This window comes from Hemicordylus capensis, chromosome 1, assembly GCF_027244095.1.
Source record: "Hemicordylus capensis ecotype Gifberg chromosome 1, rHemCap1.1.pri, whole genome shotgun sequence".
Lineage (NCBI taxonomy): Eukaryota > Metazoa > Chordata > Lepidosauria > Squamata > Cordylidae > Hemicordylus > Hemicordylus capensis.
Genome location: NC_069657.1, coordinates 149978892 through 150005278, shown reverse-complemented (window position 1 = coordinate 150005278; position 26387 = coordinate 149978892). Strand labels below are relative to the sequence as shown.

Here is a 26387-nt window from a genome sequence, read left to right as displayed (position 1 = left end):
CGTGCCTCTGCGCATGCGCAGTGTATAGCTCGTGAGGGTTTTGTGGGTTGTTGTTTTTTTTTTTTAAATTAACTATCCGCTTCGAGCTCTCAAGGCGCGTGCGCTCAAGTCGGTTTCTTCAGGCCTATTGCTGATGCCCAGAGAGGGATCAAAGGTTACGGAAATACCAAGCGGAGGAAGAGGTGGCGGCCTCTCGCTGGATCCATGATGGCGGCGGCTGAGGTAGAAGCTGCCTCTTGAGCTTTCTCTCGGAAGCTCCGACCATGCACAGTTTGGCGACGGCCGCGGTAAGATGAGGCCTGGAGCTGCCTGCTGGGGAGGGGAGGGGAGGGGCTGGGCGAAAGGAACGGCGAAGGGAACGGGGTCTGGCCGAGGAGCGAAAAAGCCTCCCTCGCTCCCTTCTCCATGGCCAGCGAGGCGGGCTTGGAGAACGGAGCTCTGCCTTCTTCCCGCCAAATGGCCCTCCTTAGGAAGCCTTCGTCTCTGCATTTCGCTGGTCGGGAAAGAAAGCTGTCGGCTGCTCGCGTGGACCTGACGCTACTTTGTCTTTTGCTAATTGATGTGTTTTTCTTTTGCCGGCTGGTTAGTGCTGGTAACTTTAAAGCGTGGTTCAGTTAAGTGGTGATTTTTGGATAAAAAGCTTGTAAAGAAGTGGTTGGGTTCCTGCGTGTACTTAAATTTACATATGTAGATTTATGCGAACAAGCGTAGGTCCCGGCCCATTTTCTGGTGCGCGCCGCTTAGGTCATTCGCATTCGAGTGCATCTCAACGAGGCAAAGTCAAGTTCGTTAAAGGATTTCATGCCTGGGTGAATGTATCGTCACACGGCAGGGATTAGTTCTCCTTAAGGTGAAGAAAGTCTGTTTTCCATAAAGCCTGTTCACAAACGTATTTACAAGGAAATTAGTTTCTCTGACTTGAATTAGACTTTCTTTTTAAGAGGGCTAGGGTTGCAGCCTATTTTAAAATGTCGTTGATTCTTGGCAGAGTAAAGTTTGACAATAATATTTGTCCCGTCCGGGGACACTTGAAACTTTCTAGCAATGTAACTCATAACCCTTGTTTGCGATGTGTTAGCAACAACTGAGAATGGGTAATGGGGCCAAGTGAGTAACTTCGGTAGAAAAAGGTATTAAAAGAAAACATGACTAGGCATAAATGCTCCCATTGCAGTTAAAGGTTTCCTTTCTAGCTAGCATTAGGGCTCTAGGCCTGTCCCTTTACGGTTTCCTTTTCTGTATTCCATACTGTCCCTGTTCTATCTTTTTTTACCTTTTCCTCACTGTTTGTTCTGCCAGTACAGTGCTGTACTGTTCTTGCTGCCTTTTTTTACTCTGAAAGATCTATTGCTTGCCTATTTGCCAAGGGAAAAGAGACAACTAACAAGAAAATCATATAAACAATAACATCTTTATTGTAAGAAGTCTTCAGTTAAATTGTTTAGTTATGTAACTGGTAATTCAGCAGGAGCTCTCAACAGCTGTTTCATGAGCTATGTAGGACTGTTAGCATTTGTATCCTAAAGCTTGTTCATCTATGTATATAAAACTGAATGTTTGTCTGTTTCTTATACATTCCCACACCCTTTGAGCTATCGGGAACAAATTTGAGAAAATGACTTCCTAGGATCATACATGTAACGTAGGGTACCCGGGAACTATGACAACCACCTCACACAAACAGATGGATATACAAGTATATCCACAAACTAACCACCTAATGGCGCAGCAGGGAAATGACTTGATCAGCAAGCCAGAGGTTCCCAGTTAGAATCCCCGCTGGTATGTTTCCCAGACTATGGGAAACATCTATATTGGGCAGCAGCGATATAGGAAGATGCTGAAAAGCATCATCTTATACTGCACGGGAGATGGCAATGATAAACCTCTCCTGTATTCTACCAAAAGACAACCACAGGTCTCTGTGGTCGCCAAGAGTCAACATCGACTCAACAACACACTTTATATCCACAAAACATATGGATGTAATAACAATGGGAAACTCATACCATAAGCCCGAGCAGCACCGGGTACTTAAAGCCAGTAGGTTTATAAAAGCTAAGCAGGGACAGGAAATGTAGGAGTTAATAAGGGACTATGGAAACATAGGAATTAATAACAAACTATGGTTGTGAATGGAGATGCAGAGGAGGATTCAGTGCCTTAGAGAGGTGGTACAAAAATCTGAAAAAGAGGGAACTGGACTGTGTGGTGAGATCCAATGGCACACTGTCAACAATGTTACAAGGTACCAGCTCTTTTGAAATTTAGTTCTGATGTTGCAGGCAGTAGTTGGGGTACTGTACACTAACAACATGTTTACAGAGACGTGAAGCGTGCGCACAATGTGTGCGCACGCAGAGGACTCCTGGGAGTTTTTCATAGCGAAAGTGGGAAGGGGCGGCAGGGAGGTATCCTGCCGCCCCAATTACTACTAAAATTACAGGCGCCAGAGCAGGAAAGCGGTGGGAGGGGTAAGTAAACCCTCCCCCCGCTCTTAAAGCAACCCCCCACCCCAGTGCCGGACCACAGTTTGGCAGTTCTGTGCACACCCCTAGTAGGGGTGCAGTTTTAAGAGCGGGGAAGGGTACATGTACTCCTCCCGCTGCTTCTCCCCCCCCCCCCCCCGGTGTCCATTTGTTGAAAAGCCCATTGGGGTGGCAGTGAACCTCCCTGCTGCCCCGTTGCCCCCGGTTTCTGGATATGACTGGATATGCTGGCACGGACACAGCAGAGACTTCCGGTCATATCTGGAAAACGGGCAGCAGGGAGGTATGCTGCCACCCCGATGGGCTTTTCCAAAAATGAATTCCAGCGTGGGAGGAAGCAGCGGGAGGGGTAAGTGCACATCCCTACAAGCCACGCTCACCCAAGCTGTGCTGAGGATTTAAAAGCATGATACAAGATGAAGTCTTTAGTGTTCTGTAGTTCCTGATTTTTAGACAGAGGTCTTTTCGCAGAAGACAACTTCCAGAGTACTATCCTTAATTTCTCATGTCCATGTATGATGAGCCAAGGGAATGAAAGGAGCTACCATTACATCTTGGATATGAAATCCCTTCTACACAAATTGACATTGGAATGTGGCTTGGAGGAAAAATGCAGTGTACCCTCTTTGTCTCCACCTGCTTCCTTCCAGGATGTGGCATTTGAGCTAGAGGGTTTTGTTTAAATGCTCCCAAAGCTGCAATGCTGCCTGGAAAGGTGAGGTTTGTAAACATTATTGTTGTGTTTCCCAGATTGCTGTTCAGTGTTTGTATTCTCTGACTCAGTTATAACAACTAGAGTTTTGTGAATCACCAATGGTCAATATTCTGTCAACACTGAATTAAACTAGATGTGATAAAAACATAGGGCTGCTGCTAAAAAAAAAATGGCATAACATTATTGTGTGCACTTGCCCAACTCATTTGCTGCTATAATGTGAGAGCCAAGGAAGTGCATAATCTGATTTCACATTACATGTTTCCATTAGGACTGCATTGGAGCATCCAGTGCTAATGAATATGCAGTGCTTCCTTCACCTGGCATCATGTGGCCAGTCATCTCCATGTAGTTCTGCCTACATTTGGTGCTGTTCCTCTTCTTCAGGAATGGGAGCCCATGGGGCTGGCTGGGAAGGTGTGTGGACGTATGAGAAGTGTGGAACTGTGTGGAGAGCGGCCACCACTGCATGGCACCAGGGGGTGCTGCAGATTCATTGGCATCAGATACTCCATGCATAGCTCTAATTTCCATTTTCTTGCTTTACATTGCAAGGCAGAGTAGGAGGAATTTGAGATGAACTTGCCATTTTTGTTGACAATCCCATTTCTTTATTGCCTCTAGTTCTGGTTCGTAATAGCACACACTGAGGTGCTTCACATGACTAGTTCGTGTGAATGGTTCATGCGGAGAGAGAGGGCTTAGCCCACTGTCCCTGCACATGCGCAGTTGCTCATTACTGGGCGGCTGAATTGGCCGCCCAGATGAACAGCTACTCCGGTCAGCCTTTCACGTGCTTGGCCAAGCTCCATCGGGAGCTCCAGGAACTGGGGGAAGGGGAGTGGCACCACGCAACGCCCCGAACCCCATGAATGTGCAAATGTGCGATGCCTTCTTGGGACCCCCCCTCCCCCCCAAGTGTGCCAGAACACGAGCAGAAAAACAAGGTTAACAGAGCGCTCGCTCCATTAACCTTGTTTAAGAGGAGGGGTTGTCAGACAGGTTAGCCGCCATGGAACCTCCAACAATCCCTGGAAACCAGGCTGGGCTCCCCTAGCCCAGTTTTCAGTGATCATCAGAATAGCTTCATTGATATAGAAGAGTATATGTGCTAACTCCACCACAGATACTTTTGTCTGTCATTTTATTTATTTTTCACATTTGTATATCGCCACAAACTTCTATCTCTGGGCAGTTGACAACAACATACAACAGATTAAAAATAAAAACCTTAAAACAATTTGAAACCACAGTCCTGTTAAAAAGCTTGGGTGAAAAAATAAGACTTTAGTGACTTTAAAAACGTTGTCAGAGATGTGGAGGCTCTTATTGTAGCAGGGAGTGCATTCTAGAGTCTTGGAGTGGCATCAGAAAAGGCCCTTCCCTGGGTCGCCAGCATATGAGCTGGTGGCAACTGCAGACAAACCTCTCTGGATTATTTCAATGGGCGATGGGGCTCTTAGTGAAGAAGTCATTCTCTTAAATACCCAGGGCCTAAGCTGTTTAGGTTATAGGTTATAACCAGCACCTATACAGTTTTACCCTGGTGGCGCAGTGGTAAAACTGCCGCCCTGTAACCAGAAGGTTACAAGTTCGATCCTGACCAGGGGCTCAAGGTTGACTCAGCCTTCCATCCTTCCGAGGTCGGTAAAATGAGTACCCAGAAATGTTGGGGGCAATATGCTAAATCATTGTAAACCGCTTAGAGAGCTCCGGCTATAGAGCGGTATATAAATGTAAGTGCTATTGCTATTGCTATTGCTATTTATAGGTTACAACTAGCACCTTGTATTTTGCCTGGAAACCTATTGGTAGCCAGTGTCGCTCTTTTAGTATAGGTATAGGAGTAATATGGTCTCTCCAAGATGACCCAGAGACTAACCAGGCTGCCAAATTCTGTACCAGCTGCAGTTTCTGGACTATGTACAAAGGCAGCCACTGTTCTGAGGTAATTTATCTGAAGAAATGGACACAGCTGGCATATGAGTAGAATTTGAAAAAAAGTACCTCTGGCCACTACCTCAACCTGGGACACCAGGGAGAAGTTTGAATCCAGAAGCACCCCCTGACCTGTTCCTTCTGAGGAAGCGTGATCTCATCCAGTACTGGCAGATCAAAATAATCTGTTGAGTTCCGACCCCTGCACAATAAGTACTGCCATCTTATCTGGATTCAGTCTTTTGTTGTTCCTCATCCAGCCCATCACCGCCTCCAAGCAGGCATTTAGGTAGGTTATGCCTTCTTCTGATGATGTTGACATGGAGAAATAAATTTGGATGTCATCAGCATACTGATGACCAGTGTCCCTCTAAGGCATATGCATGTGTGCACACAGACAAGTTTTTTAATGTTTGCTTAGTTAATTTTAAATCCTGCTCAGGCTGAATCAGGAAGACCCCATTCTGATTGCATGTATGCACACACTGCCTTGATACTGTCACATAGAACAAAACTTATTCTGTGCACAGATGAAAAACAGAGGGAACACTGCTGATAGCATCCTGTACCAAATCTCCTTATGATCTCTCCCAATGGTTTCATGTAGATGTTAAAGAGCATTGAAGACTATATGGAACCCTGAGGGACACCATATAAAAGTTCAGATTTTGAAAAGCATCCATTTCCAAGGGTTACCATCTAGAATCTGTCTGAGAGGTAGGAGAGTCACACTCCCTCTGTCAGTTCCTAATTGGAGATCATCCACCAGGCCAACCAGTGCCATCTCCACCCCATAGCCCACCTGAAAGCCAGTTCGAAATCGATTTGGATAATCAGTTTCCTTCAAACTGCCTGGAGCTGGGAGGCCACACATGAGCTTGTGGATGCAATACGGGCAGTAAAAAATTGCTTCTTTGCTGCAAGTATTGGCTGAGCATAGATCTTAAAATGTTGGAATGTGTCAGATTTTAGTTGAGTCTTTCTCCAGTTGCGCTTCAGTGGGCTACCTTGCTGCTTCTGCCCCCATAGTTCTTCCATACAGCAAGAGATCTGTTTAGAAGCGGGTCGGAGAGTGATCATATTCACTGCCCTGGTAAGTTTGCTGTTCCAGTTCTCCACAGAGGCATCAACAGGATCACCAGCAGAGCCAACACTAAATCCTGCCAAGGCTTCTTGGAATCCAGTTGGATCCAATAATCTTCTTGGGTGGACCATTTAGGCATTTTCTCTTAGGCATTTGTGTTATGGCTTTGAGTGAATCTTCAATCTTAGATTATAGTGAACAGCTGATTTTTTTCAGGTTCAGACAGCTATAAGAGGCTCTAGTCTAAATAATTAATGCATTCAATGTTTATTACATTCACGCTTGAAGTTCTGGAACTGCAGATATTTAATGGGTAGGGTGAGTGTACTGCTATACTGCAGCTTTTGGCACTGGAAAAATGATTAAAAATAATCTTTCCATTTACTCAGAATAGAATTATGAAAAGAGACCCCGCAAAGTGACTATAAAACTTTTTTTAAGCAAAGTACATTCTCATGTTTTAAGGCAAATGAAACAGTAAATGACTGATTGCAATTAGAAATGTTTAGCTTGCAAAGACAATGATGCAAATAAGATTAGCAATTACCATGCAAAAACATGTCCTTATATTCTATTTTTCTTTATCTGGTTGCCTGTATTGCTAAAATACTCTCTTCCCCATTGATGGGGGGAAAGAGGGAGGACTGAGACCTACCATTTCCCTTGTGCCACCTTCTCCTACCCACTTTGGATGTTGCTACTCAAGCAAAGGGGATATTTCAGACACCAACCTGGGGCATTCTCAGCCTTTCTTACCCTTTTTCTGTCCCTGAGTTTGAGAACCCCTTCCTCTCTGAGAACCAGCTAATGAGCATCTTTTTCAGGTAAGAACTGTTAGGCTCCAATATAACAGCAGTTCTAGAACCTGAACCAGTATATAACAACAAAAACAACCAATTATATACTGCTTTTCAACAAAAGGTTCCAAAGTGGTTTACATAGAGAAATAATAAACTAGCTTAACCTGCGCAGAGCATCTGTGCACTAGTACTTGATTGCTCCCCTCACCTCGGAGATCTCTCCGCCCTAATATGAGCCACAGTCCTGCTCCTCCTCCATCCGGTTGCTTCCATCCCTCTCACCCCTCTTGGTCACGGCTGCAGCATTGCTGGCACTTACTGGCCAAGCTGCAGCTCCCTGTCTCCAGAGACCTGCCCGCCCTCACCTGAGCCCCGCTCCTGATCCTCCCCACAGGAGCAGCAGCGGTTGACTGGGCTCTTCTTTGCTGCCACTGCTGCCGTGGCTGCTCGTTCTCCTCAGGCCGTCAACAAGTAGCAGGGTGTTCCACAGCAACAGAAAAATCTCTTGGTAGAGTTTCTTTGCTGCAACTGCTGCAGTGTTCCTCTTGGTGGGTCACACTTCCATCCACCCACTCATAGATTCAATAGCAGTCAGGATATATCTATAACCATGTGAGTTCCTAGGTAAGAGATCCACAAAGTCAATAACCCATGTGTGGAATATTGTGGAGGTGCGCTAACCCTGTAGGGGAGGCATGGGGCCATTCCTTGGCTGCATAGATGCACAGAGGATGCACCCTTCTACTATCCTGTCAGGCTTGGGCCTGTCCCTCGCCCTTCCTTCTTTCTCTCTTCCCCCCCTTCTTTTTCCCTAATTCTCCCTCCTCCATTCACTCTTCCTCTCTTTCTTCCCCTCCCTCCCTTCTCTCTTTCTTGCTCTCTCCCTCCCTTCCTGAGTTAACAGATCTTGTTCATCTTGTTTCCTCAATGGCAACGGCAGCCTCCTTCTCCTGAAGGGACTCTTTCCTCCCTCACAACCCCTGTCTTTGCAGTCCCTTGCCCACTACTCTTTTTCATTTTTATAGATAGATAGATATAGATTCCTCTCCTCTACAGTCAAGAACATCTTCCGACCAGTAACCCAATCAGGTGCTTCTGTTTGCAAACTCTTGCAAGAGCTGCCATGCCCTATATATCTATATAAGAGAATTATATAGATAAGATGGATCCCTGTCCCTAAAGGACTCATAATCTAAAAAGAGACATGATAGACACCAGCCATAGTCACTGGAGGTACTGGGGGTGGATAGGGCCAGTTATTCTCCCCCTGCTAAATAAAGAGAATCACCATGTTAAAAAGTTGCCTCTTTGCCCAGTTAGGTGTACTTCGCGCTGTGGTCACATGTGATGACCTTGAAACAGGAGTATGTGAACAAGCCAGAAACAGAACACTGAGGATTTCTTCCATTGTGGGTCAGCCTTGGGGCAGTGTGTAAGAGATTATTACACAGCTGATTAAAAAAATGCATGTGCTTTGGACTGCTGTTCAGCAGGCTTGTGTTTTGGCGCAATTGAAGCCAAATCATCTGCAACATTGTGTAAGTATCATATGGAGGTGGCCACTTGCTGTGTGTACTTCTGGTTTCCTATGGGGGAAACACTTGGAAGGACTACTGCTCCTAGCTCTCCCTGCACACATCTTGTGCTGCATCTTTCCCCAGCCATTGCTTCAGTAGCATAGGGCTCTGTTTCCCTTAATGGAAGCCCCATGCACCAGAAGTGCACAATGTTGTGTGGAGATCTGTGCTGTGAAGGGCCAGCCTCCGCACAGTATTGAAACGATGATGCAGATTGTTCAACTTTAGCAGTGCCAAAGCACAGGTCTGCTGTTCAACGTTGGATAGAAATCATAGAGAGTTTTCATTTGCTTCTTCAGTGGTCATTTTGTATCCCTCTAACACTTCTCAGTGTAATTCTCAGTGTAACACAAACTTGTTTTAATCTGGCAGCTAACCTGCCCCAGTTTTTCTCAGTTTCTCTTATCTTGATCTGATAGGCAAGAAGGCTTCAGCTGCCATTCACCAATAGGAGCCAAGATCCTCTTAATTTTTGTGTGAGACAAAGGTTTTATTCCACTTGGCAGTCCAAAGCTATCTTATTAAGAGATGAAGCAGAGCTTGCTGCCCAAGCAAAAAGATATTAGAGAACTATGACTGAACACTATCTAAAAGCCCAGAGCACTAGCACTGAGTCTAAATAGATGACTAAACTATTCCAAGGTTATCCCAGCCAACTGTATCAAGTGATAAGGACACTTTTACCATGTATCAGCTGCTACTGTTTGGTGAAATGATTGTCTATAGGGGCTCATTAGAACAGTGCAGTGGAGTGCAGTTCTCTTGAAAGTTTTGTTTTTCCTCTGCTGTACAATATTTTCTTCCCAGTGCTGATACTGTGTTTACTTTAAGGCTGCAGTCCTATGCACGCCTAGGTGGAAGTACATCCTATTGAAGAAAATAGGACTTGATTCCATCCATGTTTACTTGCAAGTGTCTACTGATCACTCCTGGCTTTGAAGCATTCAACGAGGCAATACTAATTATTCGTTGGTTATCATTCTGGTTTGACTAGGTGGGACCAGAGACCTTTACTTAAATTTCATTTTCCTTCAAAGCCTGTGCCAACGGCACTGGCTCAGGTTGATAGAGAGAAGATTTATCAGTGGATCAATGAGCTTTCCAGTCCTGAGACTCGTGAAAATGCACTGCTGGAGCTGAGTAAAAAGCGAGAATCTGTTCCTGATCTTGCCCCAATGCTATGGCACTCATTTGGCACAATTGCAGCTCTATTACAGGTGGGTAGAACATCTTCTTTGATTTAAATAGTTTGCCAGAATGTCTTGCGGGCAAATTCTTTGACACTGTCCGAGTTCCCTTATTGCAAACCACCACTCCCCCCCCCGCCGCCGCCCTTTTGGTGGTATAACATATGTTGAAATTATGTTACTAGGTCCAGTAAAAGTGCAAGTACTAAGAGTGTTGGAATGTGGCAATAGAACTATTTACAGTAGGCATTACTTGCATATTGAAAATTATAGCTAAAGGTGAATGGACATCTCTGTTGTAGCTATTCTTTTTTGCATTCTTTGGGCTCTTACAACTGGCTCTGAAATTCTCTAAATTCCAAGCACTACTACTACCACGACGACGACAAATATTTATAGACCGATGACGAACATTTATATACAGTTCTTCACCCAAAGTTCCCAAAGCAGTTTACATAGAAAAATAAACAATACATAAATAAGGTGATCCCATGTCCCCAAAGGGCTCACAATCTAAAAATAAACATAAGGTTGACACCAGAAACAGCCACTGGAGCGATGATGTGCTGGGGTTGGATAGGGCCAGTTGCTCTCCCCCTGCTAAATATAAGAGAATCGCCACTTTAAAAGTTGCATCTTTGCTCAGTTAGCAGGGGTTATTTCTTGCTTGAAATTCTATCAAAATGAGACATTAATCAGCCATAAGGAATTAGTGGGAGGATTTGACAACTCTTGAGTGCTTAATTGTTTAAAAGTATTTCCTCACAAACATTTCTGCTTTGCTTTCTACTCCTAGGAAATTGTAAATATCTACCCATCTATAAATCCGCCAACTTTGACAGCTCATCAGTCCAACAGAGTCTGCAATGCTCTGGCACTTCTGCAATGTGTTGCATCACATCCAGAAACCAGGTATATATGCTTTGTGTTGGTTCTCTGGAAAAGCATAATTTATTTCTCTAGCAAGGTTTATGTCTGAAATTGGAGAAAAGGCAGTGCAGGCAAGCTTCTTACCTGCGGTCACTTGCATCTTATTGGCAGAGCAAATAGCAGAGCTTAAATTATGGTATGAAAATTATGCATATGGAAGCCACACAAAGAGAGCTGATTAAATCCCACTGGACATGACAGAAAGGACTCTCTGGATGGTGGCCATTGTGTAAAGATGTAAGTAGTTATCCTGTTCCAAAAAGCATACAGTTAAATTGGTTTCAGCAAATGGACGAAGTGACATCTTTAATGTCCCATACCCTTGCTGGTGGGGGAGGGGGGACGGGGACCATTTTGTAAGTCTTTTCATTATTTGTTACTGCTTTTTGAGTTCTGTGGTTTCAGGCTTCCTCTGTGACTAAATGCAGTCAAGCTGCTTGGTTTTTTCTGCCAGTTAAACTATTGGCAAGAAGCTAGTCTGACAGGGTTATCTTCTCAGATTGTTGCTCTTGCTGAAGGAGAGGTCCCATAATAGCACCTAGGTTGCTGGGAAAATGAGAAAATAGAATGAGTTTCCTAGCCTCCACAAAACAATTGTTTGTGAGCTGAAACTCTGTAGCTCAGTTGTTTAGCTTCTTTGATAAAACTCATATTATATATGCAGCACCATCAATGTGTTTAATGCTTTAGGAAATAATCCACACACACTCCCGCCACTGCAAAGACAGATCCCTGCCCCAAGTTGCTCATAGTGCAAATTTTGACCAGGAGTGTATGGAGGAGAGGATGACAAAACAGCAGAGAGGAATGGGAGAGGCTAGGATTGTGAGCAAATGCAATGGTATGAGCTTAGTCTTCATTTTGGTTGGATGAATCTGAGGGGTTAAGCTAAAAACATCAGGGAGGAGGAGGGTTTTGACAAGGCTTTTGAGGAAGAGAGAAGTGTCACCACACATGACCTCTGAGAGGGAGTTCCAGGCACAAGAGGCAGTAAGGAAAAAAGAATGGAAGTGTCTGAGGCTATTGCAGATAGCAAAGTAGGAGGAAAGAGGCCATGGTGAATTTTAGTTAGGACCAGGATGTTTTATACTAAAAATGTAAAATAAATGGCTGATATCCAGGCTAAATTACTCCTGTTGCAATTAAGTAGTTCTTTACCTACTTGGATAACAGTCTGAATGTCAGCCACTGAATACACATGGGCAGCCTCCATTTTGTCTATCTTGGTGGCAGGATGGTTTGTGAAACTCCAAGAACTTGGCATCTCTTGGATGTGAGAAGTAATGTTAAAATCTCATCTCTTAGAACAAATAGTTAATATATGCCAATGCTACAAGCAGCGAAGTGGTTCCAGATATGCCAGTTTTCGTGCATTTACATCCACTTCCCAGCTACTATGTATTTCCTCTTACTATGTCCACTGTATGATTGATACTTGCGCCTTTACTGCTCTGAAATTGTTAAAGCTGTTTGCTGCCTTAGTATGTTTAGTGTTAATATCTGAATACTTTTGATGGCTCTAGGTTATTATGTTAGCAGATTGTCTTCAGTGTTTTGCTCCTACCTCACAGGCTGATTCCAGATGGTGTCCCTCAGGGACTGTTCTTCAAAATCTGAATTTTCCTATGGTGTCCCTCAGGGCTCCATATTGTCTCCAATGTTGTTCAACATCTACATGAAACCTCTGCGAGAGATCATCAGGAGATTTGCTGCAGGGTGTTTTCAGTATGCTGATGACGCCCAGATCTACTTCTCCATGTCAACCTCATCGGGCAAAGGCATAAACTCCCTAAATGCTGGCCTGGAGGCAGTAATGGGCTGGATGAGGGATAACAAACTGAGGCTGAATCCAAATAAGACGTAGATACTTATTGTGCAGGGTTGGAACTCAGGAGACGATTTTGATCTGCCGGTTCTGGATGGGGTCATGCTCCCCCAGAAGGAACAGGTATGCAGTGTGGTGGATGCTTCTGGATCTGAACTTCTCCCTGGTGTCCCAGGTTGAGGCAGTGACCAGAGGTGCTTTTTATCAGCTTTGGCTGATACGCCAGCTGCATCCATTTCTTGAGATGAACAACCTCAAAATGGTAGTACATATGCTGGCAGCCCGTAGGCTGGATAACTTCAATGTGCTCTATATGAGGCTGCCTTTATACGTAGTCTGGAAACTGCAGTTGGTCAAGAATGGGACAGCCAGGTTGGTCTCTGGATCATCTAGGAGAGACCATATCGCTCCTGTGTTGAAAGAATTACATTGGCTGCCGATACCTTTCCGGACAAAATACAGGGTGCTGGTTATTACCTATAAAGCCCTAAACAGCTTAGGCCCTGGGTATATAAGAGAACGTCTTCTTCATCATGAGCCCCACCACCTGTTGAGATCATCTAAAGAGGTTCGCCTGCAGTTGCCGCCAACTTGCTTGGTGGCTACTCGGGAAAGGGCCTTCTCTTTTGCTGCCCCTGGACTTTGGAATGCACTCCCTGTTGAAATAAGAGCCTTCCCCATCTCTGGCAACTTTTAAAAAGGTGCTGAAGATACATTTATTCACCCAAACTTTTAATTAGATTCATCATTTAAATTTTAATGCTGGTTTTAAATGATTTTAATGTTGGTATGTTTAATGATGAAATGATTTTAAGTGTTTAATTTGTTTAGTTTTGATTTTAACTGTTAATTGATTTTAATTGTTTTCATTTGTTGTAAACCTCCCTGAGCCATTTTTGGAAGGGCGGTATATCAATCCATCAATCAATCAAAAAAATCAATCAATTTGTTTTTCCTGCCTTTGTCTAGGTCAGCCTTCCTTGCTGCTCACATCCCTCTCTTCTTGTATCCTTTCTTGCACACTGTCAGCAAGACCCGTCCTTTTGAGTATCTACGACTCACCAGCCTAGGAGTAATTGGTAAGCATCTTCTCTGATGCTGGGAACAGTAAGACCTCATTCCTGAGACACATCAGTTAGAAGGCCAGAGAAGATCACTGTGGTATTCTGGAACAAACTCTTCTGAGGTTTGGACTATGTGTTGTCAGAGAACGAGTTCTAATATTGCACAGATTTGTAGAATTATGTAGCACATAATTAAGTGCTAGAAATAACTTCCATGTTGTGATTCTGTACTCTTTGCTGTAAGGCTTCTGGGAAGCAAGTATGGCAGAAGTCACTGTTCAGCCAGGAATTAAATACAATAACAATGGAGGCAAGTCAAATGTTTCTGTTCTGCAGTTAAATTTGCCATTTCTTCTGTCCCAATTTACCTCAGGATTTATTTTTAAAATTAAATTGGGACAAAATAGAAGTAATTAGAGTTGGTGAAACAGGCATTCTGAAGAGTTGGAGCTGCCCACTAATTATGCTGTGAGCCCTACCTGTCTGATTGAGTACACAGATATGTGTGCTTATTGTGGCAGTGAGCAGCCTTTCTTATCCAATCCATCTAATATGTTACCTGGGGCTCTCCTTGGAGCTTAATGATCTTGCCACCTTTCATGCGTTTGTAACCTCAAGAACAGGAGCAGCTCATCCCAACCAACTTGGGAGGGGCACCAAAGGAAGCACAGCTGCCTTTCCTTCTCATAGCTCTGTTTGTTCCTCTCTCCCACCCCACCCCAGCATTAATGAGCCACACTGCTTGCAGGCTGGCCATTCATCAGGTAGAGCTGCATAGGCTGGTTAATCATTGACAAGTCCACAGAGCTCCTCCTGACAAATGGCCAGCCTGCAGGCAGCAAAGCTCTCATTAATGCTAGGGCAGAACAGGATGAGAGAGAAAGGAGCTAACTGAGCTCTGAGAAAGAAAGGCAGCTGTGCTTCCTTTAGTGCTCCTCCAACTCTTTGGGACGAGCTTCTCCTGTCCTTGAGCTTACAAATGCATAAATTCTGCTCAAGGATTTATTATTGTAGTTATGTTGGGCTACCTTTTGAAGAACACTAGGAAGCTTCAGCTGGTGCAAAATGCATCAGAATACATTTAAAGAAGCACAGGGAACTGGAACCTCTGGCCAGTTTGGAAGCAGTTGCACTGGTCCCCAATTAGCTTTTGGTCCCAATTCAAGTTGTTGATGTTGACCCAGACCATAAACAACTCCATAAGTCCTGTATACCTGAGGGAGTGCTACTCTCAGCTTCGCCACCCGCCCACCCCAGTCTCTTGAGAGAACTGCTTTAATGGCAGAACTCTCTGGTTTCATATAAGGGTCTCTTCAAGGATGATCCACCATTGCCAAAACCCAAACACTTCTAAAGAGTATAATAGACTAATTAAAAATTGAGTATTATATGTTCTACTGCTTGGACTATACAAGCCTCAGTATTTTAGTGGCCATGGTAAGAATTCATGCAGAGGAGAACTGGGTTAAAAGGCTGGTCTTGCTAACTTGCATAAGGAAAATTACTCAAAGTAGTCCCATTGAAATTAAAATGAGAGGCTAGGCATTGCTTAAGTGGTCCTTTTAATTTCGATGAGCCTACTTTGAGTAACTTTCCTCCTCATGTCAGTCACTGGATTTCTGGTAGCCCTGTTTGGTTCCTATAGTTCTGCTTGCAGTGGAGCTTTACCAGATTATATGAAACTATTATTTGAGGTGTTTTTGGTGTGTTTTTTTAAGGGGCCCTGGTAAAGACAGATGAGCAAGAAGTAATCAACTTCTTACTGACGACGGAAATTATCCCTTTGTGCTTACGCATCATGGAGTCTGGCAGCGAACTTTCCAAAACGGTATTGCTTTTAGTGTAATGAAGTGATTTTAGCTTTTTGGCTGCTTTCTCTTTACTTTCCAATGCATCGTGTACATCATGTTCCTGCATGTAGCAGACCTGTTCACCATACAAGGTTAGTTGGCTGGTTCTCTCTGGGGAGTGATTGCAGATGTATCCACAAATGGTTGTGATTCACTGCTTGCCTCCTTCCAAAACACTGCTTTGAGAGCAAGGCTGGATAATGTCTATTCCCTTTTTGTACTGCTTTTCATCCAAGCTGCTTTCATGCTAATTTTTGCTGTAGCATCTGTACAACTTTTAAAATAAATTATTCTCCCAGCACCTGTTTGAAAAGGCCCAGTAGTTGTATAGGTGTCATCACAATATCCAACTTACATGAGAAGCCTGCTGTGAGGTGAGTTATGTGTGGATCTGTGTGCTTCATGAGATTCTGAGTATCTTTCATATCCTGTCCCATGGTCATCTTAGTCCTACACACACTGCTTAGGAACTTGTTGTCCTAAAATTACTGGTTTTTAGTTAGGGTTTGTCCCTCCAGTCAATCTGACCAATGCGGCTTATGTCTGGTACTGTGGCTTATCTCTGGTACTGGGACAGATACTTAGTTACAGTACCCTCTGCTCCTCTTGTCACTGTGTTACATGAAGTTTGTATTTTGTTTTATAGTTGTCAAAGTCTCCTCTCAGAGGTTTAAATGTTTTGCAACCAGTCCCTCTAGATTATGATCAGGTTATGGAGACGCAGTCTAACCCTACGCAGTTGTGTAACTGAAGCACTTATTCAGCCATGCCCTCTTCTGTCTTTCAGGTTGCTACTTTTATTCTACAGAAGATCCTATTGGATGATACGGGGCTGGCTTATATCTGTCAGACTTATGAGCGATTTTCTCATGTTGCAATGATATTGGTAAGCTGCTCTGATTGCTTGATAGCTCAGTATAACTTCTTAAGCAGAAACAAAAAATTTCTAGAGCAAGATGCAGTGAATGTAGGTTGGAGCCTTGTAATAGAAGCCTTAGTCGCATGGTATGGAGGAACAGCCCTCTGTTCCTCCTGACCTTTTTACTGCTACCACCAAATGAACTTTTGGTATGGCTGGGTCCACTGCAACAACCCTTCACCTTTATCAAAAACTCCGTGCTGTAATTAGAACAAAAAGACTACCCAGCAAGCCAGAAGCTGAAAAGAAAGCACAGAAGACCAAGTAGGGACCAGTATAGAGTCCGGTAGTGATTGCATATTCCCAGTTTTTATTTTCCCCTGACCTGCTCTGTTATTAACTGTTTTGACTTTTTATTTTTTGCTGCAAAAGTAATGTTTTAATTGAACCAATTTTTCTAAAAGAAAACTTTCTTGTTATAAAAAAAACTAGAAGCTTGTTCATTTGTCTCCACTCCATGCCGATAAGCCTTTCCACAATACTGATTTTATTTATTTATTTATACACACACACACACACATAATCTATATATATAATTCTCCTGGGTGTGCCCAAGAGAAATGTGTCCCGGCAGCCCAGCTGATTGGCTGGGCTGCAGGGGGCGCCCGATTGGTTGGCAGCACACCCAGGAGAATTTGCTTGCTGGGCGGCTGCGGAGGCAAGGCGGCGGGCCCAGGGCCGCGGCGGCAGAGCCCAGCAAGGTGGCGGCGGCGGCCCCGGCCGTGAGGCGGGGCGAAGCGGCGGGCCCAGAGCGATGGTGGCAGGCCAGGCCGTGGTGGCGGGGCCCAGCGAGCGGCAGGCCCAGCAAGGCGGGGCAAGGCGGCGGGGTCCAGCGAGGCGGCGGGGCCGGGCCCGGCTGCGGAAGCGAGGCGGCGGGACTGGCCGGGCCGCGGAGGCGAGGCGGTGGGACTGGCCGGGCTGGGCCCGGCGTGGAGGCAAGGCGGCGGGCCTGATGGCGGCACTCTGGGGCCGGTGGCGGCATTGGCGGCGGCACTCTGGGGCCGACCAGGCCCGCTGGCAGCGGCGGCCGCACTCTGCCCCGCCGGAGACGGGCGGGAGGAGAGAGAGAGGTGGCCTGGCCCGGCCGGGCCCGGCCGCGGAAGCAAGGTGGCGGGACTGGCCGGGCTGCGGAGGCGAGGCGGCGGGACTGGCCGGGCCCGGCCGCGGAGGCGAGGCGGCGGCGGCCGCGGTCGCACTCGGCCCCCGCAGGGCGGCGGCGGCCGCACGGGTCAGCTAGTTATTATTATTTCTTGTTTACACAGTCAGACAGGTGTTATTAACTGGTTTGTTTTATCCAGACATTGAGTCCTTCCCAAGGACCTGGGATGGCTGAATTTTATCATCAATATAGTTGGTTATTATAGATATCGTCGCAAAATATAGGCTCTTCCCAGTAAAGTTGCTTTTTGTAATTGGCTGATGGTGATTTCTGTGGCCCCTGTGGTGTTGAGGTTCTCTTCAAGTTGTTTTGGAATTGCACCTAGGGTACCAATTACCACTGGGATTATTTTGGTCTTTTTCTGCCACAGCCTTTCAATTTCAATTTGTAGATCTTTGTATTTTGTGATTTTTTTCCATTTCTTTTTCTTCTATTCTGCTATCCCCTCGTATTGCTATGTCAATTATTTTAACTTGTTTTTCTTTCTTCTCGACTGCAGTTATATCTGGTATATTGTGTGGCAGATGTTTGTCTGTTTGTAGTCGGAAGTCCCATAATATTTTCACATCTTCGTTTTCGACAACTTTTTCAGTTTTATGGTCCCACCAATTTTTGGCTACAGGTAGCTTGTATTTTTTGCAGATGTTCCAGTGTATCATCCCTGCTACCTTGTCATGCCTTTGTTTGTAGTCAGTCTGTGCGATCTTTTTACAACAGCTGATTAGGTGGTCCACGGTTTCATCTGCTTCTTTACAAAGGCGGCACTTGCTGTTTGTGGTTGACTTTTCGACTTTTGCTCTTATTGCATTTGTTCTTAGTGCCTGTTCTTGTGCAGCCAGTATTAAACCCTCTGTTTCTTTCTTCAAGTTGCCATTCTTAAGCCATTGCCAGGTCTTGGTGATGTCTGATTTTTCCGCTTATATTGTGCAAATATTGACCATGCAGTGGCTTATTTTTCCATTTTTCTGCTCGGTTCTTGACTTGTTCTTTCTTGTAGGCCTGTTTTCTTTCATTGGTGTTGAATAGTTTCGCATTATTGACCATTTGAAGTGCATCTTCTTCACTGTCCTTGATATATTCTTCAAGGCCTCTTTTCTCCTCCTCTACTGTTTGATGGACTTGCAGCATTCCTCTTCCACTTGAGCTGCGAGGGAGGTATAGCCTATCTACATCACTGCGGGGGTGCAGAGCATGATTGATGGTCATGATTTTCCTGGTCTTACGATCTAGCGTCTCTAGCTCTGCCTGGGTCCAGTCTATTATTCCTGCAGTGTATCTGATAACAGGTATAGCCCAGGTGTTTATGGCTTGTATGGTGTTCTCGCCATTGAGTTTGGACTTGAGGATTTTTCTAACTCTCCTGATGTATTCACTTCCAATTTTTCTTTTAACTTGAGTGTGTGCAATGTTATCAGCCTGGAGAATGTCCAAGTATTTGTAATGTTCTTTCTCTTCCAGGTTCTTGATGTTGCTTCCATTGGGCAGTTCTGTTCCTTCTGTTTTTCTTATTTTCCCTCTGTTCATTATTAATGCAGCACACTTGTCTAGTCCAAATTCCATTGCTATATCGCTACTGAATATACGGACAGTGTTTTGCAGTGATTCGATTTCTGACTGGGACTTTCCATACAACTTCATTTCGTCTATGTACAGCAGATGGTTGATTTTACTTGATGTTTTAGATGTTTGGTATCTGAGGCCTGTTTTGTTTAGTATTTGTGAAAGTGGAGTCATGGCGATTTCAAACAACAGAGGGGATAGTGAGTCCCCTTGGAAAATACCTCTTCTAATGCTAACCTGTCCAAGTGTCTCACCATTGATTGTTAACTGTGTACTCCACATGCTCATTGCGTTTTTAATAAATATCTGAATGTTTTTGCTGACACCAGTTGTTTCTAAACATTTTAGTATCCATGTGTGAGGCAATGAGTCGAAGGCTTTCTTGTAGTCAATCCATGCAACACTTAGATTGGTTTTTCTTCTCTTGCAATTTTCTAAAATCATTTTTTCAATCAGCAGCTGGTCTTTTGTGTCTCCAGTGTTGGGGCAATTTATTATTATTGTATTTATATCCCAGTCTTCCTCCAAGGAGCCCAGAGCAGTGTACTACATACTTAAGTTTCTCTTTCACAACAACCCTGTGAAGTAGGCTAGGCTGAGAGAGAAGTGACTGGCCCAGAGTCACCCAGCTAGTATCATGGCTGAATGGGGATTTGAACTCGGGTCTCCCCAGTCCTAGTCCAGTACTCTAACCATTACACCATGCTAGCGCTCTCTCTCTCTCTCTCTCTCTCTCTCTCTCTCTCTCTCTCTCTATATATATATATATACATACACACACACACACACACACACACACACACACACACAGGTGAAACCCGGAAAATTAGAATATCGTGCAAAAGTCCATTAATTTCAGTAATGCAAATTAAAAGGTGAAACTGATATATGAGACAGACGCATTACATGCAAAGCGAGATAAGTCAAGCCTTAATTTGTTATAATTGTGATGATCATGGCGTACAGCTCATGAAATTCTTCAATCCTTGTCTTCTTGGTTCCATGTAATATTCTAATTTTCTGAGATTGTGGATTTGGGGTTTTCATGAGCTGTACGCCATGATCATCACAATTATAACAAATTAAGGCTTGACTTATTTCGCTTTGCATGTAATGCGTCTGTCTCATATATCAGTTTCACCTTTTAATTTGCATTACTGAAATGGACTTTTTCACGATATTCTAATTTTCCGGGTTTCACCTGTGTGTGTGTGTGTGTGTGTGTGTGTGTGTGTGTATATAGAGTTAGAGTTAGTTACAGTATTGTGGAAATGCTTATCTGCATGGGGTGGAGACAAATGAACAAGCTTCTAGTTTTTTTATAACAAGAAAGTTTTCTTTTATAAAAATTGGTTCAATTAAAATTTTACTTTTGCAGCAAAAATACAAAGTCAAAACAGTTATTAACAGAGCAGGTCAGGGGAAAATAAAAATTGGGAAAATGCAATCACTACCTGACTCTATACTGGTCCCTACTTGGTCTTCTGTGCTTTTTTTTCAGCTTCTGGCTTGCTGGGTAGTCTTTTTGTTCTAATTACAGCACAGATCTGGGGCTCAATCCAGTCTGGCTCTTCCTTTTCTTCTAGTAATTTCAGCTAAGCTTCTCCTCTTGCTGGCTGCTCACTCTGCTTTCCTGGACTCACTAGCAGACTTCCAGACTCTCTTCCTCCTTCTGCGATCTCCAACTCGGACTTTCTCCAGCAGACTTGACTTGACTGACTTCTAGGACTCTGCCCTCTCTAAACTCTCACAATATATACAGTTTCTCTGGCCCAACAGTGTTTTTTAAGCCATCCAATTAGAAGAACAAAATTTCCCTCCATTAAAAAAATATCTTTTCCCTCCAAAAATCAGAATGTCAAACTATACAAAAACAAGTTGGAATTTTTGACCCTGCCAACTTTCTCCATGCACAGGGGTTTGCAACCACAGAATACTATTTACAATAATTCAGTTTTGGGAATATAATACAATTTATAATTCATTCATAATACAAGGGCTATTTACAAAAAGAAGTATTGGAACATTAACAACAATGCATGGGCTTATTTACAGAAACCCAGTCTAGGCCTCGTTCCTCCACACATGCAAGGGCAGACTGATTACATTTTGATGTCAAGCAGCAAATGTGCCTCAAAACCTTGAAAAGCAACACCACCATGTCTCAGTACTGTTTCTGTATGACAGCTGTATGAAGCTTTCATATGAAAGTATGAAAGAAACAAAGCAGTTCCTGTATGAAAGCACTGATCTTTTGCAGGGCTGTTATGAGTCCTCTAAAACCTGAGAAGACCACCACTGATGACATAGTTTCATGTGATGAGCTATATCGGAGATGTGTTATGCTTTCCACCCAGTCCTGTTGCTTTTTAAACGGCTGTGCTGCAACCAGGGGAACTCCTAGGTAATTTTGTTGCCCGGAGCTGAAGTGCTTCGGATTCACCGCCCCCCCAGCAAAGTTGAAATTAAAAGGGTTTTTTTTTTTTTAAGTTACAACTGCTGCAAACTGTGGTGCCGAAAGGTCCAGGGGGGCCTCCTACCTGCCGCCACCCCATGCCACTGCAACTTGAAAAATTCAAGCCACACGAAGTGTGCAGCTGGGGTGTGGGGGTGAGCCAAGCAGAGCCCCCATCCCCGTGAACCTGTGGTGTCGGAGAGTAGAGTGGCCACTGGGCTTGACCTCTCGCCCCAGTTGCCCTTGAGAACTGTTAGAAGCTTCCTCACAGTTCTCGGAAGCTCTGGTGCACCGTTCCTCGCGAGAACTGCAAGGAAGCTCCTCTTAGTTCTCATGGGCCACTGGGCCGAGAGGTCGAGCCCAGCAGCTGCTCCTGAGTCCCGGTCTGCTGCCAGCAGAGCATACACAGCACGGCTGCTAACAGTGTGGCCCCATCCCCACTGAGGGTGTCCCCCCCCCGGCACCCGTCCACGCACTACGGCGGGGGTGGGGGCCTGCACAGATGGCCGTCGCTTGCACCGAAGGGAGCATTTGTAGGCGCCCCCGGCAGCAGAGACTGAGCCAGATCCCCATGACCCGGTCCTAAGAGCTTCTCTGGCTGCAGCTGCTGTTGAAATAACAACTTAACTAGCCGACCCACACAGAGCATCTGTGCACTCTTTAGGGTGGGCTTTCCCCCCTTCCCCCTGCCCCACTCTCTCCTGCCCTCCCCCTCCCCGCACTGAGTTCTTTACCTCTGCTGCCACAGGCCTTACTGGGCAGCGGGCGGCCAAAAAGGGCCCCGCCACCACTGCTCCTCCTCCTGGGTGGTGAACAGGGAAGTTTTGCTGCCTGGTTCCCTCCCGCCCCGGCCTCCCACGGGCACCTGGCCTCCGCGGGCGGGGAAGGTCCCCCCGCTGCCTGGCTTCCGCGGGCGGGGCGGGCCCCCCACTGGGCCAAGTACCAGCTCCACAGCCCGCTGCTTTCCTCCGCAGTACACTCCCCCCTCCCCCAGCCTTCTACCCCAGTCCCCTCCCCCCCAAGCCTTCTGCCCCAGCTTGCTTTCTCCTCCGTTTCTCCCTCTTTCTTTCTTTTTTTCGCTCTCTCATTCATGCTCTCCCCTCCCACACGCTTTTTAGCCTGCTTGTGTTTTCCCCGCTGGCCGTTGCTGCCTCGTCCTTCCTCCAGTCCCCAGTGTCGGACTCGGGCTGCCAAGCGTTCAGCCAGCTCCTTCCTGCATGGCCCTCCCTCTAGTGAGCATCTTCCGAAGCGGCCAGCCGTTTGTCTCTGCCCAGCCAGGCTCCCCCGCTTTCTCTCCCTGCAGCTTCCCCCCTCCCTTCTGCCCCATTCCGTTCAGTTCTCCTCTCCGCTTGCCCGCTTTCCTTCTTTTCCTTTCCTCCCTAAGCGGCCACTTCCCTACACGGCCAACCACTGCCCAGCCAATCCGGCGCCTCCGCTGCCCAGCCAATCCGCTGTGTTGCCGGGACGCATCCCCACAGAGGCACGTCTACGAGGATTAATATAATAGATAGATTATTAGACATGCTGAATAAAGCTTCCATGACCAGACCTCATTAGACGAGGGCAGCAGTTCAGGAAAGCAATAAGCATGCACAGACAAAAACTGTGTATACTGCTTAAGCTGACTTTTGATGTTCTTGTGGCAACTCCCATTGCTGTTTAGTTTAAAATTGCTGGGCTCTTCTGCAGTTGGATCTGTGAAAACTTCAAAGCAAGCTTCAGCTGTGTGGGCAGCACATGCCTGCTCAAGCATATAATTGCTTTGGATCATTGGCCACAGACTTTCATTAACAGGCACTGTATTGTGGTTTTGGTATCAAATTGGATTATTTGTTTTTTCATTGTGTTCATGTTATTTAATAAAGCTCTTGCATTTTAAAGTAGGTGGGGAGGTGGTAATTATTTGAGGGCTATGTTTAATATAGTAATCCCAGACAATTCAAGAAGCATGATCGTGTGCTAAATTATTTAGAGTTGGGTTTTGGCATGGTAGATTGTGGTGATGTACCCTTGAGGGCACAGCTTGCTGAATCAAATAATAATTCCTTTGTATCTTCTGTCTTTTCTCCCAACCCCTGTGGGAATCAAAGCAATACTCCTGGTTCCCAGTTACAGAAAAGGTGTCTAGGGGGAGTGACTTTTCTAGGGAGATTCACGGGATCATTAGTAGAATAAGAAATTGATTCCACTTTTCCAGATTCCAAACTAGGTTCCTCATTGGGTTACTCCATGATGGCAGAAGTGCCTGTCTGAAAAATCTTAGGTTCTTGCCAGTAACTCATGCATATTTTCAGAAAAGCAAACCATTGATATATCTAGGAAACAGCAAGTCTGTCTTAAAATTATTTTACTATGTATATAGTGCCATACGTGTACTGTACATGGTGCATTGCTGAGTAACATAAGTAAAAGACGAGTTTCTTCACCAAGGAGCTTACATTGTAATTAGATTGTAGGTGGGAAGGGTAACAAGGGATGAATGCAAGCAAAGGCAGTTTACTCATGATTTGACTTCAATAAATTCTTTTGTTCTACTTTGTTTTAACCTAGGGTAAAATGGTCCTGCAACTTTCCAAGGAGCCTTCTGCCAGACTATTGAAGCATGTGGTCCGTTGTTACCTTCGCCTTTCTGATAATCCAAGGTAGACATCTTAGAAGTTTCCATAGGTCTCTTGGTGGGAATGGGGAAATTGATGTTGTACTTTGCAGTGCCAAGGTGGGGTGGCCAACTCTTTCTGCATCTCCAGAGGAACATGAAACTGGTGGCTCTCTTCCAGTCATATCTGTAACTACAAGCAACTTATAGTCTGACTGGGTTCTTCCAGGATTCTCCCAGATACTCAGGAGACTGAAGCTAGTTCAAGTGGGACCTGACCTGACCCTATAAGCAGAGACTTAACGTACTCTCAGTTATAAGAGTCAGGCTCCACCCTTGCTGTCACACAGCTCAGAAGAGCGAACTGACAGAATTATAAAGAGCTAATGTCCTCTTCACCCCATTCCTTCAAGTCATTATACTTCGGTCGTAGGTCATGTTCTCTTGTTCCAGTGATTAAATATTTGGGTATAGAGGGTATGATGGTATCCTGTTAGTTTGTTCAGATGGCTCTGACATGAAGAACAGCAGTGATTGTAGCCTTAAGTATTCCAGAGGGGGGCTTGCTCCCCTCTCGTCCATGTGAGTTTATTTGTTGGCCCCCCTCTTTCTTGTCTTCTGATGTAGGGCACGGGAAGCCCTCAGGCAGTGCCTTCCTGACCAGCTGAAAGACACCACCTTTGCCCAGGTTCTGAAAGATGACACCACCACCAAGCGCTGGCTGGCACAGCTGGTCAAGAATCTGCAAGAAGGCCAAGTCACCGACCCCAGGGGCATCCCCCTTCCTCCGCAGTGACAGCCAAGGAGGTGGCAGAACCCAGGAGGAAACAGCTCAGGTTTACAGAGAGCCAGGAACCAATGACCTCTTCCAGATCCTGTCAGGCATGTGTGGGCAGCTCCTTGGACTGCAGGCCCATTCTATAGCAACTTCTCACCATGCCTCTGAGGATTATGACACCAGCAAACACAGTTGGGACAGAGAAGCCCACTTAGAGTGTGGGCTTTGTTGCAATGATCAGTCGAGCACCAAGCTGGGCAGTGCTGCTGCCAATAGCATCTCTCCCTATCTGGTTCAGTGTTTCAGGCTTGGGAAGTGTTCCTCAGTTTCCTTGTTAATCAGTGTTTACATGTAAGTTCAATAAAGGTTGGTCTGGTCATTTGACCCTCTTAGGAGTACCGGTTGAGCTGCACCTGGCCCTAAGCAGAGGAGGCCTATTTCCCTCTTTCTGACTGGGGACCATGCTTCTGAAAGAGGAGTCCCTGAACCTTTCTCTTTAATAAGTTCAGCCATTGTGGCTGGAGCCCTTTAGAGTTTAAGCTCTCTGAGGAATTTGGAGGGGAATGGTAACCTAGTATATCCTCACCTTCTTAAAGGCTTGTTCCTGGTTTGTCAGAAGCAGTGACTTCCTGGACTTCCTTTGGCCATGCATTAGAACAGTCCCTGCCTTTGTGACTATATTTGAACCAGTGTCAAATGTCCCATGGATTCACCTCACTTACTTCCTTGTCAGTAAGATCCAAAATGCCACCAAAACATTCCTCTACCATTCAAACTGTGCCAGGGAGGAAGGGTTGTTTTGTGGGTGCCATGGCTTAGAATGAGCAAGCCATGTGGCCTTTCACTTGGTTGCAGCCAGTGCCTCTGGTTAGTATAGGGTTAACCCCAGGGGTGAGCAAATGGCATAGGGACCAAGAGCTATTTCGGAGAGTTAGTAAAGGCTGCAGGTATTTCAGTCTTGTTGGCTGGTGCTGGTAAGCGCAGTGACCTCAAAGCGCAAGGGCTGTTGTGCTGGTTGCCCTGCTGCCAGGCTAATTGCATCCAGTTCATCCACTGGAACCTGCCCCTGGTTGTTGGTGTCCACCTTGGCCAAAGAGGCATTGAGCAGTCTGCAGTGGCAGCCTCGCCCCTGCCTTCTGAATGAATGAAGCCAACGAAAAGAAGGGTCAGGAGTGGTGGGGGAATAATGCAGGCTGTTTGTCAGTTGCACAACAAGACTGGGAGCAGGTGGCTTCTGGTCCCTTGGCCTCAGCACCTGCTGCTGCTTTGGGTAGGAACATTATTTCTTTGTTGATGGCTGGCCAGGCCACGCCAAGAGTGTCTTAACTCTTTCCTCTCTACATGGACTGCTTTCGCTCTTACAGCGGCTCCCAGTTTTATAACAGCCTTGTTTTTCCATCCCTGCCTTGAGTGGACAACTGCTTCTGTTTTGTAACTTGAATAAAAAATAAGCCAAATGAA

At 45.4% G+C, this 26387-nt stretch overlaps 1 protein-coding gene across 4 annotated transcripts; it reads left to right on the top strand.

Annotated features, from left to right (window-relative positions):
• CNOT9 (CCR4-NOT transcription complex subunit 9) lies at positions 1-26387 on the top strand. Of its 4 annotated transcripts, none has more exons than XM_053286841.1 (8): positions 1-287; positions 9641-9820; positions 10587-10702; positions 13515-13624; positions 15328-15437; positions 16247-16345; positions 24103-24194; positions 24773-26387. In XM_053286841.1, the coding sequence occupies exons 1-8, from the start codon at positions 264-266 to the stop codon at positions 24942-24944; spliced, it is 903 nt and encodes a 300-aa protein (XP_053142816.1). In that variant the 5' UTR covers positions 1-263; the 3' UTR covers positions 24945-26387. The 4 variants fall into 4 exon arrangements, with proteins under 4 accessions (XP_053142816.1, XP_053142805.1, XP_053142827.1 ...); XM_053286830.1 differs by having other exon boundaries at positions 24770-26387; XM_053286852.1 differs by having other exon boundaries at positions 9-287; positions 24776-26387.